Genomic DNA, 23,841 nt, shown 5'->3' with positions numbered 1-23,841 from the left:
TCTCCAAGATCATGACTGGGTACAGGTGGATTGCAATGGCAACAGAATGCATGGTAGTATAGGAGTTGAACAACCTACTTGTACTTGTACATGTTCGGGTACCAGATACCAGAAAACTCCTTCAGATGTCTATTGGAGTCCATGTCTCAGCAGATCAGAGCTGTTTTGACAGCATATTTGCTGGGTGGTCCTAATGTTCCATTCTACTTACCCCTATACCCATCCATCCACCCATCGGCTCATCTGTGTATATGGCCAATCAACCAATGTTCTTTTTGTATTGTTGTTTTCTGTATAGCCAACCTTTTCAAACTCATCATGTGTGTCCAAAAAAATCATTTATTGCCTCTTCTGACTGAAAACCTGGTTCCAGTAGCTTACTGTAGTTTTTAGGTTTATTTAAAATTTGATTTAATTATAATGTATTAAAAATACATGGAACGGCACAGTGGCTCGGTGGGTAGCACTGTCGCCTCACAGCAAAAAGGTCCTGGGTTCGATCCCCAGGCGGGGTGGTCCGGGTCATTCAGTGCAGAGTTTGCATGTCAAAGATTGGCACTACAATGCGCTGGTTTATGCATCCTAGCGGCTAGGTACCTATAGGACAATTCAGTGTCTCCAGTTAGCCTGGCTGCATGTCTTTGGACTGTGGGAGGAAACCGGGGGAACCCGGAGGAAACCCACGCAGACGTGGGGAGAACATGCAAACTCCACACAGAAATGACCCGGACCACCCCACCTGGGGATCGAACCCAGGACCTTCTTGCTGTGAGGCGACAGTGCTACCCACTTAGCCACCGTGCACTTCTATTTTGGCAATACTACCCAGATTTCTTTTCTAACTGTCCTGTTTTGTGTCATATAAGATCAATATAGTAATACACTTATGTAGCCAGAATTATGTGGACATTTTTCATAATTATTATGTACAGGTGTTTTAGCTACACAGGGTGCAAGTTTTCAGCAAGTTTAGATAAAAGTTGCTTCCTGTTTCGACATGACTTGTGCCCCTGTGCACAAAATAAAGGTCAGTAAAGGTAGGTGGTTTGACCATTTTTTTTATACTTCTGAAACAATAACTTGCAGTACAGTTTTTAAAATGTGGCTGCTCCAAAGTACTTAAAGTACGTAACAATAAACCCTAACAATGCTATATTCATTCATAAATCCGTCTTAGAACATAATTGGCTCTCTGAATGGGAGGTATGGTATTCATGTCTTTCCTATCATTCAAAGTGACGCTAACCAACTGTCAGTGGCTGTGAGCTCATGTGTACGGGGGCAAGTTCATCTGCCCTATGACACTACGTGTGCTACATTAGCAAAAAGAGGTGTTAGAAAAAGCAGATGCTAGTCGTCAATCTCCTAAATTGGTTGCTGTTGGGCCATATATAGGTGACTCACACATTAGGATGAATATGTAATTAAGTTTAAGTGTTTTATATGATTATTATTATTAGTCTTGTTACCAATATCTGGATTAGGGTTGCTTTGGGTAATTTTGAAAGCAATAGGCACAAGGCAGGAACTGCTGGATGAGGGGTTTTCAAAAAGTCTTTTATACACTGCCTGGCCAAAAAACAAAGGTTACACACTAATATTTTGTTGGACCGCCTTTAGCTTTGATTACGGCACGCATTCGCTGTGGCATCGTTTTCCACAAGCTTCTGCAATGTTGATCTTGTATTGATCTTGTGTTGATTATGGGAGATTTGGACCACTGCGCAAAGTCTTCTCCAGCACATCCCAAAGATTCTCAATGGGGTTCAGGTCTGGACTCTGTGGTGGCCAATCCATGTGTGAAAATGATGTCTCCCTGAACCACTCTGTCACAATTTGAGCCCGATGAATCCTGGCATTGTTATCTTGGAATATGCCCGTGCAATCAGGTTGTTCAGTATATTCAGGTAGTCAGCTGACCTCATTCTTTGGGCACATAACGTTGCTGAACCTAGACCTGACCGATTGCAGCAACCCCAGATCATAGCACTGCCCCCACAGGCTTGTACGGTAGGCACTAGGCATGATGGGTGCATCACTTCAGCCGCCTCTCTTCTTATCCTGATGCGCCCATCACTCTGGAACAGGGTAAATCTGGACTCATCAGACCACATGACCTTCTTCCATTGCTCCAGAGTCCAAACTTTATGCTCCCTAGCAAATTGAAGCCGTTTTTGCCAGTTAACCTCACTGACAAGTGGTTTTCTTAAGGCTACACAGCTGTTTAGTCCCAAGCCCTTGAGTTCCCTTCGCATTGTGTGTGTGTGGAAATGCTCTTACTTTCACTATTAAACATCTCCCTGAGTTCTACTGGAGTTTTTCTACCATTTGATTTCACCAAATGTTTAAGTGATTGCGATCATTCAAGATTTTTTTCTGACCACATTCCTTCCTCGAAGATGATGTTTCCCCCACTGTCCTTCCACTTTTTAATAATGCGTTGGACAGTTCTTAACCCGAGTTTAGTACTTTCAGCAATCCTTACATGTTTTCTCTGCTGGATGCATGCCAATAATTTGACCCTTCTGAAACAGATTAACATCTTTTCCATGACCACAGGATGTCATTCCACATGGTTGTTTAACAAATGAGAAGCTACTCACTGCATCAGTTAGGGTTAAATAACTTGCCAGCTGAAACATAATCACCCATGCAGTAATTATCCAATGGGAGGCTCTTACCTACTTGCTTAGTTAAATCCAGGTGGTGACCTTTTTTTTGGCCAGGCAATATACAGTATATACTGTGTGTGTGTGTGTGTGTGTGTGTGTGTGTGTGTGTGTGTGTGTGTGTGTGTGTGTTCCGACATCATTCTGATTGTGTCATTTTCTGCTCTATAATAATGCTCTATTCGTCTTAACCCACAACGCACGCAATGGGTACATGTTCCAGCCAGCTTCCGGCGTAGTGATGAAGCGTCGCTCCCTACTTAAAATGGTGTAGTATCCTATGTAGTGCACTTCACAGTAACAGATAATGTGAATGGAACGCGCCTATAGAATTGGCCCTTCTGATTGTAATTGTTAGTAAGAAATGCTATTATTTGCATGTATTTAGTTTGCAGCGTCACACAGTTGATTGGCTTTCTAACAGGTTCGTGTTTTACTTCACAACCAGGAAAAGTTTTTTAAGACCTTTTTAAGTTTTTTAAGGTTTTTAATTATAAGCACATTTACAAAATAATGGATTGTATTCCTAATGGGACACACGGTTATAAATGTAATAGCATCTGGAACAACATAAGCTACGGTAAGCAGTATTATGGATTTTTTGCTGTGTTTGGGATTTTGGCCGCCGTGCCGTAAAAAAAAAACGTCAGTTTAAGCTTTTAACTGGTAACTAGGAAAGAAAAGGCACTTAGTAAAACGGCAAAATACAGTCGCTAATATGTTGTTGTTTTTTATCTGAACTTACGTATTATTTGTTTATTTCTATGCTACATTTCCAGTATATGTTTTGTGTATGTTATATTGACTCGTGACTTGACTCAGACTTGTATTTTGTGACTTGTGAACATCTTTTTTTTTTTTTTTTTTTTTTTTTTTTTTTTTTTTTTCCTCCCCTTTTTAGCGCATCCAATTGTTCAATTAGCATCGTGCTTCCTCTCTGTCTATGCCGAACCCTGCCCTGACGGAGGTGATTGAAGCTAACCCGTATCCCCTCCGAAACACGAGCAGCAGCCAGATGCATCTTTGCCACCCACACATTGACGAGTTTGGCGCCACCTAGCGTTGCATGCGGAGAGACACACCCTAAGGGCACCCTCTCCCATCTCTGTGTAAGCACCTCCAATCAGCCGGCAGAGAACGCAATCGCATTCTGACAGAGAGAGACCCACATCCGGTTCTTTGTCCCACCCCCCACATGAGCAACCGGCCAATCGTTGCTCATATAGCCACTCAGCTTCGAACCGGTAAAGCAAGGCTGGATTCGATACCACGCTTCTCAGAATCCAGCCCTGGTTGCAGCGCGTTTCTTTTTACCGCTGCGCCACCTGAGCGGCCGTGACTTGTGAACATCTTTGCCAACATATTTTTAATAGGGCTGTCGAAGTTAACGCGATCTCGATTTAACGCGATAAAAAAAAATAGTGCCGTTAACGCAAATTCTATTTGGCCCTGCGAGTCATCCGTAGTTCATGTTGAGACTTGACCGTGCACGGCATCTCTCATTAAGACAGCGTTTCTCAAATGTAACCGAGCGTCGTAGCGTCGTAGCACTTGCTTAATAAAGAAATAAATACACGGTATATTCACAAGTTGTCGGGAGCAGAACACTTTATTACTTTTTCTGTTACGGTACCGAATAGCAGACAGCTAGAGTCATTAGCCAAGCATGCTATTCCATGAACTATGGAAGCCCCAAAGGGTCAAAACACACTCACTTCGTGTAGAAATGTCCATCAAACCATTGTCACGATACAACCACAGAAAAGTCTGTTACAATAACTACGCCTTATCCCACCTAAAGCACCGCTGATCTACAATGTTTGCTGATGGAGAAATTTTAACCTACAATCTGACATATATACGAAGTCAAGGGTCTCTGCTGGATAGTATTACTGCCTAGTATGTGAGTGAATAAAACTTCCTTACAGTTTTCTCTTGTCCCAGCAGTTTATAACATAAATACATTTAGCATAAAATGTGTTCACCATTTTAATTGTATAATTTCACTTAAAAATTCTTGTTTTCTATAACATTTACACAGATTTTTTTAATGCGATTAATCGCAATTAACTATATGAAATTCTGAGATTAATCGCGATTACAAATTTTAATCGTTTGACAGCCCTAATTTCCAACAGTCCCATATCAGACTTGCTTCACACTAACCTAATAAACTCCAAAATGAGTCCCTTTCAAGTCTATGTAAACTTTTGACCTCTACTGTATCTAGACTTAGGTCAGTCTGTTTATAACTGGATTATTTCAGTCGCAGACTATAATGCCTTTAGTTCTGTAACATTATAATCGCTGTGCATTTCAGAGGAGGAATGCAGGACATAATTTACAGTCCCAGATGGTTGATCGGGTTTCTCTGACAAACACAAGAGTCAAGACCCCGTGTCTGTTTTCACAAACAGAGACTGCCCCTCTCCTGGGGTCCTGCTTTCCTGCGGTATTTTTCTTTCCATCTCCCACAGCATCCTAGAGAAAAATAAATCTCCTCGTTTTCCCAGCTTGATGTATTGCATCAGGCAGTGAAAATTAATAAATGAGGATTGCATGCTGAGCCTGGGATGTTATTTTACTTAAGCTCTTCGTCCAGATTAGGCTCGCAGTTGGTCCGAGCTTGATCCGGAAACCTTGAGCGCAAGACAGGAACACAAGAAGATTCTAATTTTACAGACTTAGATCCGCCTGCCATTTCACTTACAGGCAGGTTTTTGAAAGGTGAACGAAGCAAAAAGAGTGCCCAGTTGAAACCTGCATATTGTGTGTCTGCTCCTTATTTTGTGTTCTGCTAATAATAAAACACAATAGAAACTAGGGATGTCCCGATCCGGGGCCGATCAAGGCATTTTTTAACTGATCGGTATCGGCTTTACTAATGTCGATCATAAGCCGATCTTTTGTTTTATGTCTGCATTAAATTGGAAAGTGAAACAAGTCGAACAGTGAAGTGTAATATCTGCAATGCGAGCGTTTCACGAGGCGGTAGTAGCAGAGCTGCGTTCATTACTGTAGAATTTTACTGTTTATATGGTGTGTGAGTCGAGGATCACTCCGGTTTAACTTTTAATCCGAGTATAAAAACGTCAGGACCATAACATACAGCTTTTACGAGTTTACGTGTTAAACGACATCTCAGTATCAAGCACTCTGATTGGCTTAGTTATGTAACCAAGCGTCGTAGTGATGCACTTGCTTAATAAAGAAATAAATACACGGTATATTCACAAATTGTCTGGATCACAACACTTTATTAACTTCTTCTGTTATGGTACCGAATAGCGGACAGCTAGAGCCAAGCACGCTATTCCATGCACTATGGAAGCCCCAAAGGGTCAAAACACACTCACTTCGCGTAGAAACATCCATCAAACCATTGTCACAATCCAAGCACTTTAAGAACTGGCTTTCCTTCATAACAAAAGAGTGACTTTCCATTTTATTTTGGTATTCAGGTTTTACTGTAATGCTGTTAAGTAACTTATTTGGTTTTTTTTTTTATATTCAGGTTAAGCTGCTACACCACTTCTGAGTGGAGATTTCTGTTCATTTTTAGTGTATCACTGCATTAAACAGAATTATGTTCTTTGAATGTAAAGTTCAAAGTGAAACTAATTATCTCACTTCATTTCGAGTGTTCTAGTTTTACTACTACAATGCTGCACTAAGTTTGATTAGTTTTATTTTGTAAAAATAAAAGAACATTAAGCAATAGCTTGGATGCAGGCCATTTTTTTCCTACAGCACTGCAGAGCTATTCAGTTGTTAAACATATTCATTGGATTAATTTGAATAACTGTAACGTACTTGAAGTGTGCACTGTGTGAACAGTATTATCTCGTTCTTATCTAGACAATATCTAGAAAATACAAGTATCGGTTTGAGACTCTGTATCAGATCGGGTTCAAAATTAATGATCGGGAACAAAAAAACTTGATCGGGACATCCCTAATAGAAACTACACAAAGTAGATCAAATACCGACTATTGGCACTGCTGCTGAAATGAACCAAAACAGCGGCATCTTTATTAGATCGGCTTTTACGTTTCTGAATATTTTTTGGGACAGGTATGCATGTGCTGTAGATCATGCATATAAAACAGAGGAAACAAATGGTCTTGAAGCACATTGCCAGCAATAATTGTAACTTCTTTATTGGCTGAGTATGGGTAGGGCCTTACTAAACTCACAGGAAAATGTGCTTAATTTCACTGACCTTGTTTTTCAAAAATCACAGATTTTTAAAGAAAAGTAGCACATTACATGGCAGTCATTAAATAACACTAAAATAAATGGAAGCTACAATACACAACACAGCCTACCTTAATAGTTGAATGTAAACCTAAAACATCCAGTGACAGTGTGAGGCTTCATGTTCTGTCTAAGAGACAAAAATTCTCTTCAGTGTTTTGTTTTTTTTAATTATCTATTTTTTCCCACTTTTCCCCCCAACTTTTATCCCTATTCTAGACATGTCCAATTACCCTGATTGCGTCCTCTATACTGATTCGACCCTTTTTGCCGCTGACTGAGGACGCCACTCAACTGACTTGCGCCCCCTCCGGCACGCAATCAGTACAGCCTGCATTTTTCACCTGCACGAGCCGAGTTCATACGCCGAGAGACACTGCGCATGGATGGTAACACCCCCCTCAATGTTATTCCTCAGCCCTGTGCAGGCGCCGTCAGTCAACCAGCAGGGGCCGCAGTCGTACCAGTCATGAGGACCTATGCTCCGACTCTACCCCCTAACCCCTAACAACAGCCAAACGTCGTTCATACTGCCGCCCAACCCAGTCGGGAAACCCTGAGTTTCGATACGATGCATCTAGAAACCCAACTCTGGTGAGCTAGCGTACTTTACCGCTGCGCCACCTGAGCGGCCTCTCCAGTGTTTTGACACACCCCTCTCTGCGTCCACAGAATTGGTTGGAAGTTTTCCACACTCAGTTACCTGAGGAGTGTTTTTATCTACGTTACACTTCGACATCTTGGACATTTTGACTAAGCAATTGCTAACTGAATTGCCGTAAGGATTGCTCGGCCCATCTTATAAGTGCAAGTTAACCAGCAAACATAAAGCACTTGAATGTTTCGTGAATTAAAAATGTTAAATCGCTAAACACAAACCTTAAATTTTAAAATTCACATCAAATTGCATATTACAAAGGAAAAGGCTCATTTCACGGTCCGTGACGCGATTTTCATTGCCGTTAATTAGGTAGGGCCTTAAGCATGGGGTATCCACAGATACTCAAGAACTAAACTATTATATAGGGTATTGGGTATTACTGTGTTAGAGAAGTATGTTATAGTTAGCATTTTAAAGTTAGGATGTTTAAACACACCTGGAATGTACAAAGGAATGTACAAAGGAATGCTGTGTCTGGTGGGAAAATGCACTGTGCATTAACTGTAAAGTGGATGACTATGGAATAAAACCTGCAGTGTTTTTAGTGCTGAGACAATAATTTTAAACCATCTAATACAGATAAGTTACAAGCCCAGTTTGTTCGGCTACATTTCTTAGTTCCTCGTTTAATATCCTGGGACCAAGAGCAGGTCCAATCCACCCCCCTTTCCTGATACTAAATCTTTAGGACCTTGCTCAGGTGTGTTTGAAGCTGGAACATAATAGCTGGACAGACTGGGAGTCCCTGAGAATGGGAATTAGAAAGTCTGGCTTTGTGCACTTGTGTTGAACTCCAGCCAAACTGACTGCATTTGGGAACATTCTGGGGGAATTAAGGATTGATATGTTTGACACTTTGGTATGTTTACCCCTTTTATCAAACAAGTGTGTTTATTGACCTTGTAAAACAGATTTACTTTATTTAACTACACTACATGTTTATAATAATGTGTTAACTTATTGTTCACTGATATATTAACCTCTCAGTTAATCATTGGAGGACAGTCTACCACTGGGCCTGACACTGTTGTGTTTATTGTGTCTGGGTGGGACAGATGGTGGCTTTGTTTCTTCTGGTTAATGTGCGTTTAAAAGCTTCGGCTGCACAGCGTTGGCGTTGTTAGTGTATTGGTATTTCTGCTTTACATTAAGTAACCTGGTGTAAGGGATAGTATGGTAGTAGACCCAGACACAAGGTAATCAGCATACTTTTCTGATATAAATTTTGTTGTTTGGTGGTTTTTTTTTGTGTGTTTGACAACAAGACAGCTTTTTCAAGGCACTCACTACTGCTGGTATCCAGGGTTCGAATCCTCAAGGTCGACATGCAGACATGGTTTGGCAAACATGATGACTAAGGCCCTGTGATGGACTGCTGTCCTGTCTGAGGGCGGTTACTGTATTGCGGCCAGTGATTCTGAGAATGTCAGAGCCACCACAACCCTGACAAGGATACAGTGGTGGTATTGTAGATGAATGAATAAATGAGTGAATTCATTAATTATTTAGTCTGGTGCTTGAGTGTTGCAGCAGTAACGATAATGGCCGGCCGGTTGTCTACATAGACGTGATTGGTTGTCTTTGACGGCGGACTAAAGTCCTCCGATGGATTGCTGCTCTGTCCAGGGTATTCCTGCCTTCCCGCAACCCTGACCACAAGTTTTTGTTATTTAATATACTTTCAGTTTGTATTTTGACTTTCTACTTATTAGTTTATGCTACTAATTTATTTAGACTTTGTAGATATAGATATTTTTTGTTCTCAGTGTACAGAGACAAAATTATTGAACAGCACATGAATGGAAAAAAGTTACAGAATCATAGCAAATATTGTTAAACATTCCTGTTAAAATAACTGATTGGATTTAAAAGATGTGCCACACAAGGTTATCCAAAGTGCTTTCAGACTTGATATAGAAGGTAAAAAAATGCCAAGTAAAAGAATAACAGGAAGGTCTGAAAAAAAAAAAAAAAGATAAAGTCAAAGTGCTTTATTGTCAGTATTGCAATATGTACAGGACATACAGAGGATTGAAATTACGTTACTCTCAAATCCATGGTGCAACAATAAACATTAAATAAACACTGAACATAAATAAAGAATGAAAAATAAAGAATTGAATAAACACACTAAAACACTAAATATATTTACAATGAGTCGTAAAATATGAAAAATATAGGTCCCGATATTAACAACTACAGTAATGTCTCAAGGGGCAAGTCGTAGCCTAGTGGTTAAGGTACTGGACTAGTAATCAGAAGGTCACTGGTTCAAGCCCCACCACTACCAGGTTGCTGCTGTTGGACCCCTGAGCAAGGCCCTTAACCCTCAGTTGCTCAGACTGTATACTGTAACTGTAATATAAGTCGCTTTGGATAAAGGCGTCTGTTAAATGCCGAAAATGTAAAGTGACATCATTCAGATTAAAGTCTCTGGGTATGACCAGTGCAATTATAAACAGTAGTGCAACTTGGATGAGCTTATATACAGGTGATGAGTGCATAAACAGTTCCTGGGGATGTTAAAGTTCAGTAGTGACAGGTGATGGATAAAAATATAATTGTTAAATATGATTACATTTTACAAGGTAATGTAGAAACATGCTTAAGGTGTTGTGGGCAACATAATCACTTTGCAAAATCGTTGCAAAATTTAATTCTGAATTGAAAATTGGCAGATCAGCATTTGCCAAATTTTTTGGGTAAAGGTACTTAGGTGTATTTTGGACTCGCAGTGTGTGTAGTAGTGGTGGGCGGATCGATCCAAATATCGATATTATCGATACCAACGTTGGTATTGGTATCGGATCGATACTAGTGTGATGGGATCGATAGTTTAGTTTAACTTTTTCTCCGCTACATTCAGCACGTTTCTCCCATTTCGTCAGAAAGTAAAGACCATAGCTGCGTCCGAAATCGCATACTTACAGAGTACGTACTAGATTGGAGGAAGTATGCACTACTCGGCCGGTAAAAAAGTACATACTTTCAGTACAGAAGTATGCAGTATGCACACAACACCGCTACATACTACATCCGCCATCTTTCCAACGTCAAGTGATGATGTGGGGACGTGATGACGTAATATCACCATAGTTACAGACTCACTACAAACACCACTCAAAAACAACATTTTGGATATTTATTGTCTTTTTGTTATTTATTCGTCTTTAAAATGTTTATTTTATTTATCTTACTTACACTTGTAAACAGAGGACTCCGTTTTCCGCTATCTTTCTTGTTTCTTATTCCACTTCGAACGCCTACGCAGCTCCAGTTGCATTATGGGATACATTAGCTCTTTGTGTATACTATGTATTCGGACATACTAACCGCTCTCGCTTCCTCATTTCGCGTACTATTGAGTATGGAAGTATGCGATTTTGGACGCAGCTCATGTCGCTACAGACCCGCTCCTCTCACATCTTACATGCACACCTTGCTTCTCCCCCTCCGGCTCTGCTGTGTTCTGTTGTGGTACCGTCACGTTGTTATGTTGTTAAAATCCTAACAGACATCGGTACATTGGTAGGCATTGGAAGATTGTAAGTTTTTGAATACTTTGCACATACAGAAATTGGGGCAACTTTATGGAAATAATAAGTGTAAACCATACGTACGTAATGTACGGACGCACCTTACTCGCTTTGCGCACCCTACACACATGAATCAGAGCATGTAGTGAGGCTCTTATTCCATGTTTTGGTGAATGAGAGCTCTTTTCTTTTGACTTTGTGCTTATAAATGTAAACAGAATAGCATCGATTTTATTTGAAATTAACAAGGACACATGTCTTCGATCACTATAAAAATTTTTTACAAATCTGTTCACGCAGCAAACACAACTATGCGTTAGCCGCTTGGTGGTGATACGCCATGATGGTAACGTTGTGAGAAAATAAAGCACCAGAAACAAGAAATCGGACCGCTTTAAACAACTGAATTTATTTACAACCCTACTGAGAGCAGCTACTTACAAAAAATGTATGTATTACAATAATACACTTAAATGTCATGAAAAATCATTCAGATTTAGCAATTTGATGATGCATCTACCCAGAGGTGGAAAGAGTACTAAAATATTGTACTTAGTAAAAGTACTATTACTTTAATAAATTTTTACTTACATACGAGTAAAGTTACTAGTCTAAAAATCTATTCAAGTAAAAAGTAACTCGTTTAAAATGTACTCAGAGTAAACGTTACTTAGTTACTTTATTAACAGCAGGGGGGGTCTATTATGTATAATGCAAACAGGACACTTGGATATAAATCTCACAATAGCTGTTTTTAATTAAAATATAATAGAAAAAAAACATGTTGATACAACATTTAAAACATTTAGGGATGTGTAATGTGTAATTTTAGTCCCATAAAACTTTTTCAAACTGTATAACCACTAGTGATGTGTCGTAGAATGATTCGATTCTATTGAACGGCCCTTTAAAATGAAAAACAAAGGAACCGAGTCGCGCTTCTGGGAGTCGTTTTATATATATATACGGCTCTTTAAAAGGAACCGAGCCAAAAGATCCGACTCCCTATCGCAGAATTCACTGCAGCAGTTTCCCAGACACGATTTTTTTTAGCGTTTTTTTACTCAGTAAACGGATGTTATTTAAAATGTAGCGAATTACAATTCTTAATACAAAACATACTTGGGTGATTCTTCAATTGGGGGAACTTTTACGTCCCTAAGTTATAAATTTGTGTTAAAAATACTTTATTACAAAACAAATATTTTAGGTATTAAAAAGATAATTCATTGCATCACTAAAAAAATTACATACCAAAATAATTATCATTTTAATTTTTTATGATGATTTAAACGTCAATATTTTGCTACTTTGGCCTTGTCCCCAACCCAGACTTTAAAACTTCTCTGCTCTAATAAAATTTCATTATAAAAATCACAATATATTCTTAAAAAGAAACAAAATGTATTTTTTTTCATATTTGTACAACCTATGCATGTTTTTGAGCGATATATTACTGTCCCCAGCATTATGGTCATTACCGCAACAGTGTATGGTTTCTGTAGGGAATCATTTGAAGGTAACACTTGTTTATGTTGTAACCATGGAAACAAAGACTCACAAGGAAGCACATGCCAGCCATGAGAGAAGATTAACATTTTAATGTCTGGAAATGTGAGTAATTTAATCATGTATTCCTCCTGATCATAGAGTATATTTATTCACCGTCATTACCATTTACATCAGTATGGCAGTACTTTACCAAAAAAAAAAAAGAAATGTACACATTATTTATATGTATTTAAAGTGCATCTTGTACTAGCTGTTGACTAGCTTTAGCAAATCCATGGCCTTGCTAGTTTTTTTTCTTAAAAAAAGTCAAAATTGTCATTACCGCAACACGTCATTACCAACATATACCGTAATGACATTTTGCTATGCCACTTCAAATAGATATGAAATATTAAAATTCTATATAAGCTCAATTGTAGCCATCATTAAGTCTTTGCTCTAGCATTATCTTGACATAATTAAAACTAAATTATTCCTAATTTTATTTTTCAAAAGATAAGATGGTCAAAAGAGCCCGCAATTGAAGAATCACCCACCTAAGTAAAAGTAAAATTGCAGGCTGTAAAATCTACTTTAAAAAGTACAAGTAAACGAAAAAACTACTCAATTACAGTAACGCGAGTAAATGTAACTCGTTACTTTCCACCTCTGCATCTACCTTAATTATTAAAAAGTATCGGTATCGGATCAATATCGGCGATACTGGCCCTGTATTTACTTGGTATCAGATCGATATTAAATTTTGCAGTATCGCACACCACTAGTGAGTGTGTAGACTAGTTTAGTTTCTCTGTAGTTCTCTGTCATGCTGGGGTGCAGCACTGAACGGGAGGCGGGTCATGTAGTAGAGCTGTGTGTGTGGAGCTGTGTGTGTGGACGTGTGTGTGAGTATAGTGCTTTAGCGTGGATACACACACACACACACACACACACACACACACACACACAGTACAGCTACGGGACTGAAGCAGTAAATATAGCTCAGTAAGTCAGTGGTTCGGGTTACGTTGGTGTTGTATGTAGAACCGTGGGCGCTCCAGAAAGAACAGATTTGTGGAACATACAAAGCGGATAGGAAGCTACACTGATTAACTTCACTTAAATTAAGACTTTAAACTAAATTTCACCCACTTTAACAAGCGAACAGCGATTTCATAAAGATTTAAAGCGCTAAAAGGAGGAGCGCCGTTAAGTGTGTGGATTTACTCCAGGATTTATCCACATTTCATCCACATTGATGGAGCGAGTATTTTCAGTAATGGATCTTCAGTCAGCATTACAGCACCTCTAATAGAAGGAGAAAGTCGTTGTACCTGTGGGACAGTCGGGTGAATAATGCCCATAGACAGACTGGTAGACATGGAGGAGAAACTACGCATTCTGGAGGACCTGAACATGCTGTATATACGGCAGATTGCTCTCAGTTTACAGGTAAAGATGTTTACTATGGAACCAGCAGCCTCATTACTGTGTTAAGTGCTCTTTTATACTGATGTACTAAATGTTTGGGTGTGAGCTGACTGAGCTCTGAGCTGTGGTTGCTCTCTGATGTGGTCAAGTTAGTTGAGTCCTGTTTAACTTTCTGGATCAGTTTAGTTCTACACACTGAAAAACCTTGTTTCTGTTTATTTGAAGTGGTTTAATCTGATGGGTGATATATACATATGGGTGATTATTTATATATGAACATCTCATGATCTGACATTTCATGGAAGTTTACAATATGTGGATCAATGACCACACCAAAGTTTTAATCAGTCATTAAAATATTCGTTTGATATAGTATGCACTTTTACTATATAATACTTGATATAATATAATACTTCCAAAGCGACTAGGTACCTATAGGGGACAAATCAGTGTCTCCAATTAGCCTGGCTGCATGTTTATAGACTGTGGGAGGAAACCAGAGCACCCGGAGGAAACCCACGCAGACACTGGGAGAACATGCAAACTCTGCACAGAAACCCCACCTAAGGGATCGAACCCAGGACCTTCTCGCTGTGAGGCGACAGTGCTTCCACAAGAAGTGCTCTTTTATATTGGTGTACTAAATGTTTGGGTGTGAGCTGACTGAGCTCTGAGCTGTGGTTGCTCTCTGATGTGGTGAAGTTAGTTGAGTCCTGTTTAACTTTCTGGATCAGTTTAGTTCCACACACTGAGAAACCTTGTTTCTGTTTATTTGAAGCGGTTTAATCTGGTGGGTGATATGGTGAACATCTCATGGTCTGACATTTGATGGAAGTTTACACTATGTGGATCAATGACCACACCAAAATTTTAATCAGTCATTAAAATATTCGTTTGATATAGTATGCACTTTACTATATAATACTTTTAAATGCTTGATATTCCAAAGGACAATTCAGTGTCTCCAATTAGCCTGGCTGCATGTTTATAGACTGTGGGAGGAAACCGGGGCACCAGGAGGAAACCCACGCAGATACGGGGAGAACATGCAAACTCTGCACAGAAGCCCCACCTAAGGGATCGAACCCAGGACAGTGCTACCCACTAAGTCACTGTGCCGCCCCCAAGGAATTTATAACTCTGGTTACATGTTGAACATGTTGAACCTTGAGGTGGACAGACTCCAACAGCAGAAGACCATATCGGGTTCCACTCCTGTCAGACAGGAATATGAGGGCACAGTGGGCACAGGCCTACCAAAGCTGAAGAGCAGGTAACATGGAGCACTATTTATTCACTTTTTGATCATAAGCCAATTACATGTTCTGTTAATACCATTTACATTTACATTTTCACCATTTAGCAGACGCTTTTATCCAAAGCGACTTACACAATGAGCGGTACACGATGAGTAATTGAGGGTTAAGGGTCTTGCTCAAGGACCCAACAGTGGCAACTTGGTGGTGGCGGGGCTTGAACCGGCAACCTTCTGTTTACTAGTCCAGTACCTTAACCACTGAGCTACCACTGGCCCTGTGTATACCAGTTTTATACCAGTGTTTACCACTGCTTTACATGTTTCTAATACAGGTAACCACTTCAAGCACAACAAAACTGATAATATGCACAACTAATTCACACTTTACATTGAAGGTTTGCACCCAGGTTTAAAAAAAGCTTGGCAATAGATGGTTGGCCAGCAAATAATTTCACATTGATTGTATAGCTGATGTACCAGCGCATGGTTCGTTACCCTGCTGATGTTTGCTGGTTATGATGGCTTAGCTAGTTTATATTCTTATTATGTTTAAGCTTACACTGATCAGCCATAACATTAAAACCACCACCTTGCTTCTACACTCACTGTCCACCCTTTTATCAGCTCCACAGTTCTACAAGTACTGACTGTAGTCCATCTATTTCTCTACATACTTTTTTAGCCTGCTTTCACTCTGTTCTTCAGTGGTCAGGACCGCCCACAGGACCACCACAGAGCAGGTATTATTTAGGTGGTGGATCATTCTCAGCACTGCAGTGACACTGACATGGTGGTGGTGTGTTAGTGTGTGTTGTGCTGGTATGAGTGGATCAGACACAGCAGCGCTGCTGGAGTTTTTAAATACCGTGTCCACTCACTGTCCACTCTATTAGACACTCCTACCTAATTGGTTCACCTTGTAGATGTAAAGTCAGAGACGATCGCTCATCTATTGCTGCTGTTTGAGTTGGTCATCTTATAGACCTTCATCAGTGATCACAGGATGCTGCCCACGGGGTGCTGTTGGCTGGATATTTTAGGTTGGTGGACTATTCTCAGGGTGAAAGGGGGCTTACAAAGTATGCAGAGAAATAGATGGACTACAGTCAGTAATTGTAGAACTAGTGGTGGGTAAGTGAGGTGGTAGATTTTTGTACCTATATAATCAACGAGTTGGTAAGAGGTTGTTTGCCAGAAAACTGGCACCATCTCCAGTAACGTTTGTTACTCTTCTGATGAACCACAAACACAGCTAAACATTTTTCATTAGCTCAGCTAAGAACTTTAAATGAAATATATTGTAGCCTGTAGGCTTGACTCCTCTGCTCTATTAAGTATTGGGTGTGAGAAGGAATCGCCCTCCCACCTCTTTTTTTTTAACAGCTCATGCTGAGATCACACTTTACAACCTGTTGTCCACACCAAGCAGCCAGGTGGCCAGATTACTGTCTGCAAACACCCTCTCTGTGACCCAACATCTGTCTAACACTAAAGCAATTACAATCAGGACACCCGTACTGAGATACAAAACATTCACTCTGATGCTGAAGCATGTCGGCTGCTCATGCTGATCCAATTTATGACAAGCTTTTAGGTCAAATTAAACTGAAGTGATCATGAGTTAGGAGTTTCGCTGTAGTGCCGGTGAGACTTTATATGGCAAAACATGATTTTTGCTGAAAGGATTGGTGTCTGGTCATTTAACCTAAATGTCACCAACTTTAGCAAGCGAATAGCGATTTCATAAAGATTTAAAGCGCTGAAAGGAGGAGCGCTGTCAAGTGTGTGGATTTACTCGCGGATTTATGGTCAGTAATGGACACTGAATTTAATCAAAATTTACCAGATCAGGCGCACAGTTGAAGTCAAAAGTTTACATACGCCTGTAAGGGACATGTATATCACAGCAGTCTTGGGACAATTATTGCAGAAATGTATATTGTTTCCACTCCTTGTTTCTACACTCACTGTCCATTTTATCAGCTCCACTTACCATATAGAAGCACTTTGTAGTTCTACAATTACTGACTGTAGTCCATCTATTTCTCTACATGCTTTGTTAGTCCCCTTTCATGCTGTTCTTCAATGGTCAGGACCACCACAGAGCAGGTATTATTTGGGTGGTGGATCATTCTCAGCACTGCAGTGACACTGACATGGTGCTGGTGTGTTAGTGTGTGTTGTGCTGGTATGAGTGGATCAGACACAGCAATGCTGCTGGAGTTTTTAAATACTACGTCCACTCACTGTCCACTCTATTAGACACTCCTACCTAGTTGGTCCACCTTGTAGATGTAAAGTCAGAGACGATCACTCATCTATTGCTGCTGTTCGAGTTGGTCATCATCTAGACCTTCATCAGCGAACACAGGATGCTGCCCATGGGGCGCTGTTGGCTGGATATTTTTGATTGGTGGACTATTCTCAGTCCAGCAGTGATGGTGAGGTGTTTAAAACTCCATCAGCGCTGCTGTATCTGATCCACTCATACCAGCACAACACACACTAACACACCACCACCATGTCAGTGTCACTGCAGTGCTCTGAATGATCCACCACCCAAATAATACCTGCTCTGTGGTGTTCCTGGGAGAGTTCTGACCATGAAGAACAGCATGAAAGGGAGCTAACAAAGCATGCAGAGAAACAGATGGACTACAGTCAGTAATTGTAGAACTACAAAGTGCTTCTATATGGTAAGTGGAGCTGATGAAATGTATAATGAGTGTAGAAACAAGGAGGTGGTTTTAATGTTATGGCTGATCGGTGTATATTTGGTAGATGTTACAAACATGTGCATGCAGTTTTAAATGCACTAAACGTATCTGCTCCACATCTTCTGTTGGTTATAAATAAGCTGTTACTCAGCGTTTGTTTTTTAAGAAATAAACATTTAAATCCAGGAAGTCCACCACATTTCCCCGGGTTTTTACATAGATCTCCTCCACAGGAAACCCGCCAGCAGTTTCCTCATCCTGACACCATTTATTCAGACATACTCAGCAACGTACTTAATAGATTTGTCTTTATATTTCCAGCATACCAACACTTAGTTTTACTTTGCATTGATGTCAGTATGTTTTTGTTTTGAATATACACTTTTTGTTTGCCTCAGAATCTAATATCACCTTTTTTTTTTTTTTTGATTACTACATATTTGCCATGTGTACATAGACCAGTAGATGTAGAATACAGGGCTCTCTCTGTACTCTTATAGACAGTGGTTTCCAAGTGGTCCACCAGTAAGTGGGTGATAAACTCTGGACTGTGTTTTTCAAGGTCTACAGCTACTGCTCGTATTAACAGTGAAATCTTTCTTTAAAATATAAATCTGTTTAGTCAGCAAATTTCTACTTCTAATAGTAAGTCTTTCATTTATCCATCTATAGCCAAAGGGAGCTTACAGGCTTTTCCCAGATTGTTAGAAGAGCTTGAAGATTGCCTATATTATGAGCCCTGTGTTCACTGTGCCATGTTTACCAAATTACTTTGCATCAAGAAGTTTAACAGCAAAATATGGCAAGTCTTAAAGGCTTAATTTCCCAACTTGTTTGTTTGGACGTTTTTTCTAGTTTTGAATAGAAGTTGGCAGTGAATTGACCTAGAAAGTACAGAAGATCTGCAATAATTACCACTTTACTTTAGTTTTGTTTGTTTGAAACCAGGTTTTTCAATCACTTACAAATTTCAGGAGGTGTCCGAGTTCCTTGATGGGCAACTACCTGAAAGCATGTCCGCCAATAATCTGAATGTAGTATGAAGTAGTGCAGCAACATCATTCTTAGTCACTGGGTACAATAAAGCTGGTAAATATCAGAGGCTTAAACAGTCATGCTGTGTGAGCTAACAAATGGTTATTTGTAAGCTTAACACTGAGCAACAGTCTATTATCGTATAAAAGAAACTCAATGTTAAGGAAGATTTAAATAACAAACGTCAATGTGTTTGAAGTCAATGTGTTCCTGTTAGACTTCGGCATGAAATATTTGTGTATAATAGCCAAAACTCATTCTATCACACTATCATACACTGATCAGCCATAACATTAAAACCACCTACTTGTTTCTACACTCACTGTCTATTTTATCAGCTCCACTTACCATATAGAAGCACTTTGTAGTTCTACAATTACTGACTGTAGTCCATCTATTTCTCTACATACTTTTTTAGCCTGTTTTCACCCTGTTCTTAAATGGTTAGGACCCCCACAGAACAGGTATTATTTGGGTGGTGGACCCAAATAATACCTACTTTGTAGTGGTCCTGGAACAGTCCTGACAATTGAAGAACCGGGTGAAAGCAGGCTAACAAAGCATGAAGAGAAACACATGGACTACAGTCAGTAATTGTAGAACTACAAAGTGCTTTTATATGGTCAGTGGAGCTGATAAAATGGACAGTGAGTGTAGAAACAAGGAGGTGGAGGTGGTTTTAATGTTATGGCTGATCAGTGTATCATCATCATCATTACATCATATATTGAGCAGATAAGGAAGGGATTTTGTTTTTAAACTTTTTGGGGTGTCTTTTACTGCCTAGCTGATATTTATTAAGTAGATACTTTTATTAAGGATAAATGAAAATAAATGAAAGGTCAGTATTGTCATGCAGTCATTCATCCGTCTGTCTTTACAAAATTACTTTGCATCAAGAAGTTTAACACCAAAACATGGCAAGTCTTAAAGCCTTAATTTCACAACACAAACCAATAGTATATTCATTAACATCTTGTTTGTTTGGACGTTGTTGCTTCCTGTTTGACATGGTCTTTACTTGGGTTGTGAATCTGACTGCCTCTTTGTGACCGAATCCACTTGCTGCGAGTTCCTGGCACTTCTTGCTCCCTGCCTGTGGGATGGAGTATTCGGAGAGGCGTTAGGCATGGGCTGTTGGAGAAAGGAGGCATTGTGTTCGGTCACCCACGCCCCTTCTCAGCCCTCAGTGCCTCCTGCCTGGGCACTGGTGTGGGCAGAACATGGGCTGAAAGAACAGACTGCGCAAGAACCATGTAAATGCCTCACGTCAGCTTTCTTTGAAAAACACCACCCAACAGCCATGGTGTTTTGTGGAGATTACAAAGCCTACCCAGGACCCATAACCTGTCTGCTACAGCCTTTTTTAGGTCTACTTCTCACACTGATACACCTCATCTGAGCCAGAGAGAGGTGCTTTGCTGTGAGCAAAAATGTTAATAGCGTTTAAAATTCACAGTCTACTCCTACATTTCCTTCTTGCTGTGAAGTAGCACCTTCATCCAAAATCAATTTATTATAACTCCCTCTGGTCAGTACATGACACACAGCCACAAGAATTATGCATGTTGAAATATGGATGCTGTCAAAATCTGTCATGAAATAGCACATTGAAAAACATTGCAACTTGGTGTAACTGCACATTAGAGGGTCATTTATACTCACTTTACATGGAAAAGGAAATGTACTGTATATAGTATGTGATGTGCTTTTTGTGTGTAAGAATAGTTTTATACATTCCTTTAACAAGCTGTATCAATATTCAGTTCATGTAATGAGTTAGGCCTACTTGCGCAGTAAACTGATTTGTTATTTACATTTACTTTTTCAGCATTTAACAGATGCCTGTATCCAAAACGACTTACAGTAGTGTGACAGTATACAGCGTGTATACACGTATACAGTATACAAATGTGCTGTGTTGCCATTTATGTCTGCAGGTTTTAGGGAGCCTCCTAATGCCTAGTTCACACTACACAATTTTTGCCCTGATTTTTGCTCGGCGACTGGTTTGCCGGCTCGGGAGCAACTCGGCGTTCGCTCGGTGATCGAAACTCAGCTCTCAATCGCTATGTGTGAACTACCCAACAACTCGATCCGAGCAGCACCGGATCGAAATTTCTAACATTTCAGATATCTCAATCTGAGTTGCACAACTGGCAATGAGTGCTATGTCGAACAGCCAATGAGAATACAAGATACAGCGTGAGGAGAAACGCAGGGGAGGTAAAAGGTTGTACAGGGGCTTAATACAGTTTATATCATTATACACTGGCACACACACAAGTTTTACAGTATTTCTGACCTTATCGTTCTCTACAAAACACCAACATTGCATTGCAAAAATATTTATTAACCTCCAACTCACTATAGAGCAATCCAAGCAAAATCCACTCAGATTAATTTCTTTTTTCTCTTTGTTTTTACGTGCACAAACTTTGACGCTCGCTACTTGTTGACGTGCATTTTTGGACGTGCTATCAGTAAACCCCTCGTCCTTTCTTGCAATTGTTTTCATGACAAAATGATATTTGGGAGAGCAGAGAAGCTCGCCTGCGATTCCAGTTGGTGATAGATCGTGTAGTGTGAAACCCCCCATCGCCGATCAGTCGTGTAGTGTGAAATACACACCGACTGAAAAGACTCCCGAGTGCAGGAGATTCAGTCGTATAGTGTGAACTGTACAGCAACCCGGCAAATCAGAAAGTCGTGTAGTGTGAACTTGGCGTTAGCTTCTCTTGACAGTCACGTGTGCCTCTTTGAGCATTAATTTGCCACAGGTTGAAATGTTATCTATTTTGCCGGCTTTTCTATTGGCAACCTGCATCAGTTTTTTCTGAAACTGATGTTGAGCTTGGACTGGTTTTCAGCCAGCACAGATGAATGGGGATGAATGCGTTTTCCAGAGCATGCCTCAAATATGGGTTCACGCTGGGCATGAGCAGCGCCAGTTGGTGGAGTGGTGGCCTCGCTGGTTCACTGTCATGCCTTGCTTATTCTGTTTTTTTTTATTTTACTCTTATCTTCTGAGAACTTGCCATAATGTGACGACCAGTTTTCATTTCTGCTCTTTCCGTTTTATATCCACTTTCTCTGTTGCGTGCTGCAGATGTTGATGTCTTTCATTTGTTATTTTGTCTGTTTCTGTTATTTTGGCCACAACTTTTATTTTCTCAGATGCGCTAGTCCACAACTGCTGAGATCTGAGCTGTGCTATCAATTTGGCCATGTGCCCACACAGACACGTTGGGCAGTTGTGGCCTCTGCTGGCTGGTCAAGCCACCTGCATGAGAAATCGGAAATATCCCAGATAGTGTGACTTCGTACGCCTCATTATACAGTATATAATGTAAATGTATAATACACGATCTGTGTGAACATGGGTTCTAAACATGCCTACTGACAAATGTTTTCTTTTCTAAAGCAATTGCACTATGACATTTTTACCCTACAAAGATAACACTATCATGGTACATTTTCTCTTCATCAAACACAATGTGTTTCCATTGCAAAATATGAAACCCTTTTATCACCTAGTACTTCACCTCCCTTTAGTGGAGTGGTGGGTCGATGTGTTCTAGTGCTCATACATCTGTCAGTATTTGAAGATGGATGTGTTATACACCAGTGCCTCATGTCTTGTATTAGCACTAGATAGTTCCATTAGATTTATGGCTTTCCCTAACATGAATGCATTCCCCCTGCGTATGCTTAAGGCTGTGTCAGCCTTTAGTCTCATCGATCCTGCTGCTGCCAGTGATGCAGTGGCTATCTGAGCATGCAGAACTCCAAATATGCAGAGAAACACAGCCTGTGTCTTCTGTTTGGTGAAACAGGGTTGTGTAATTCTACCTGTAAATGTTTCATTGGAAGGATTAGGGAGTATTTTATGGGTGGGTCTGGGTTTGAGGCTTATACACACATAACGTGTATTAAATTACACTGTTGCGCCACTCTGTGAAGCCCTGTTATTCAGAGTGACGTAGGGGAATTTTAAGCATGCCCCTTTGTCTAGAGAAAGACCCAACATTGAAACAGCAGCCCAGTTCAATAGATAAATGTGTTCCTTTAAAAGCAGTTTTACTGCTTTTAAAGGATTATAATACTGTCAGCATTAATAAAAGCCAGTAGAAGCAGGTAATCCAATGCAGGTTGCACTTTCTGGCAAAGACTTTAAAAGACCTTTTCCAGATTTTTAAAGTTTGGCAAATATAAACTGACTACAGATTACAGCTTTTATTTCCTAGTGCACAATAAATTTGAAGCCCAGGGTATTCCTGCCTTGCTCCCAGTGTTTCCCGGTGAAACCGGGCCCAGTGTGACCCTGACCAGAATAAAGCAATTTATTTAAAAAAGTTAATCTGCACACCATCTACACAACATATTTATATAGAAATTGTGCAAATGGAATGTGACTGAATTGGCTGTGTGTCTGTAGGAAAGGGACAATGGCTGAAACCGGATTCCCTCTTTCTGGTGTAAGTGCGGCCTCTGCTGACCGTTTGAGGCGCCTGAAGGTGGATAGCTGATCACACATGGCATTGCTCTGTGCTCGATACTGCAGTCTGCTTCACCCCGCCCTGGCAGGTGTAAAGAAGTGATCAGCTGCTTTTGTGTCATAAGGGGGCACATGACAGCCTCTGCCTTCCTTAGTTAGGGGTGTGGGGGTGGTGATAACAGTGAGAGAGCAATAAGTTTGTAGTTCTACAATTACTGACTGTAGTCCATCTGTTTCTCTACATACTTTTTTAGCCTGTTTTCACCTTGTTCTTCAATGGTCAGGACC

General features: G+C 40.2%; 2 protein-coding genes across 8 annotated transcripts in view; both read left to right on the top strand.

The window, feature by feature from the left end:
- The window catches only part of smn1 (survival of motor neuron 1, telomeric), a 206,146-nt gene that overhangs the window by 65,711 nt on the left and 116,594 nt on the right, over positions 1 to 23,841 (top strand). The window lies entirely within an intron of this gene.
- Positions 1 to 23,841, top strand: part of rtkna (rhotekin a) — a 130,531-nt gene that overhangs the window by 47,067 nt on the left and 59,623 nt on the right. For 2 of the 7 annotated variants that reach the window (XM_063018000.1, XM_063017999.1), the window contains exon 1: positions 13,538 to 14,066. The exons of 4 other annotated variants lie outside the window; for them this stretch is intronic. In XM_063018000.1, coding sequence (XP_062874070.1) covers positions 13,971 to 14,066 — 96 coding nt within the window. In that variant the 5' untranslated portion in view covers positions 13,538 to 13,970. Of the gene's footprint in view, positions 1 to 12,673; positions 12,738 to 13,537; positions 14,067 to 23,841 lie in introns of those variants that run through there. One more of the 7 variants, XM_063018002.1, reaches the window with a different exon arrangement.

The sequence above is a fragment of the Trichomycterus rosablanca genome, chromosome 21 (assembly GCF_030014385.1).
Source record: "Trichomycterus rosablanca isolate fTriRos1 chromosome 21, fTriRos1.hap1, whole genome shotgun sequence".
NCBI lineage: Eukaryota > Metazoa > Chordata > Actinopteri > Siluriformes > Trichomycteridae > Trichomycterus > Trichomycterus rosablanca.
The sequence above is the reverse complement of the archived record's forward strand: the minus strand, read 5'-3'. Positions and strand labels throughout refer to the sequence as shown.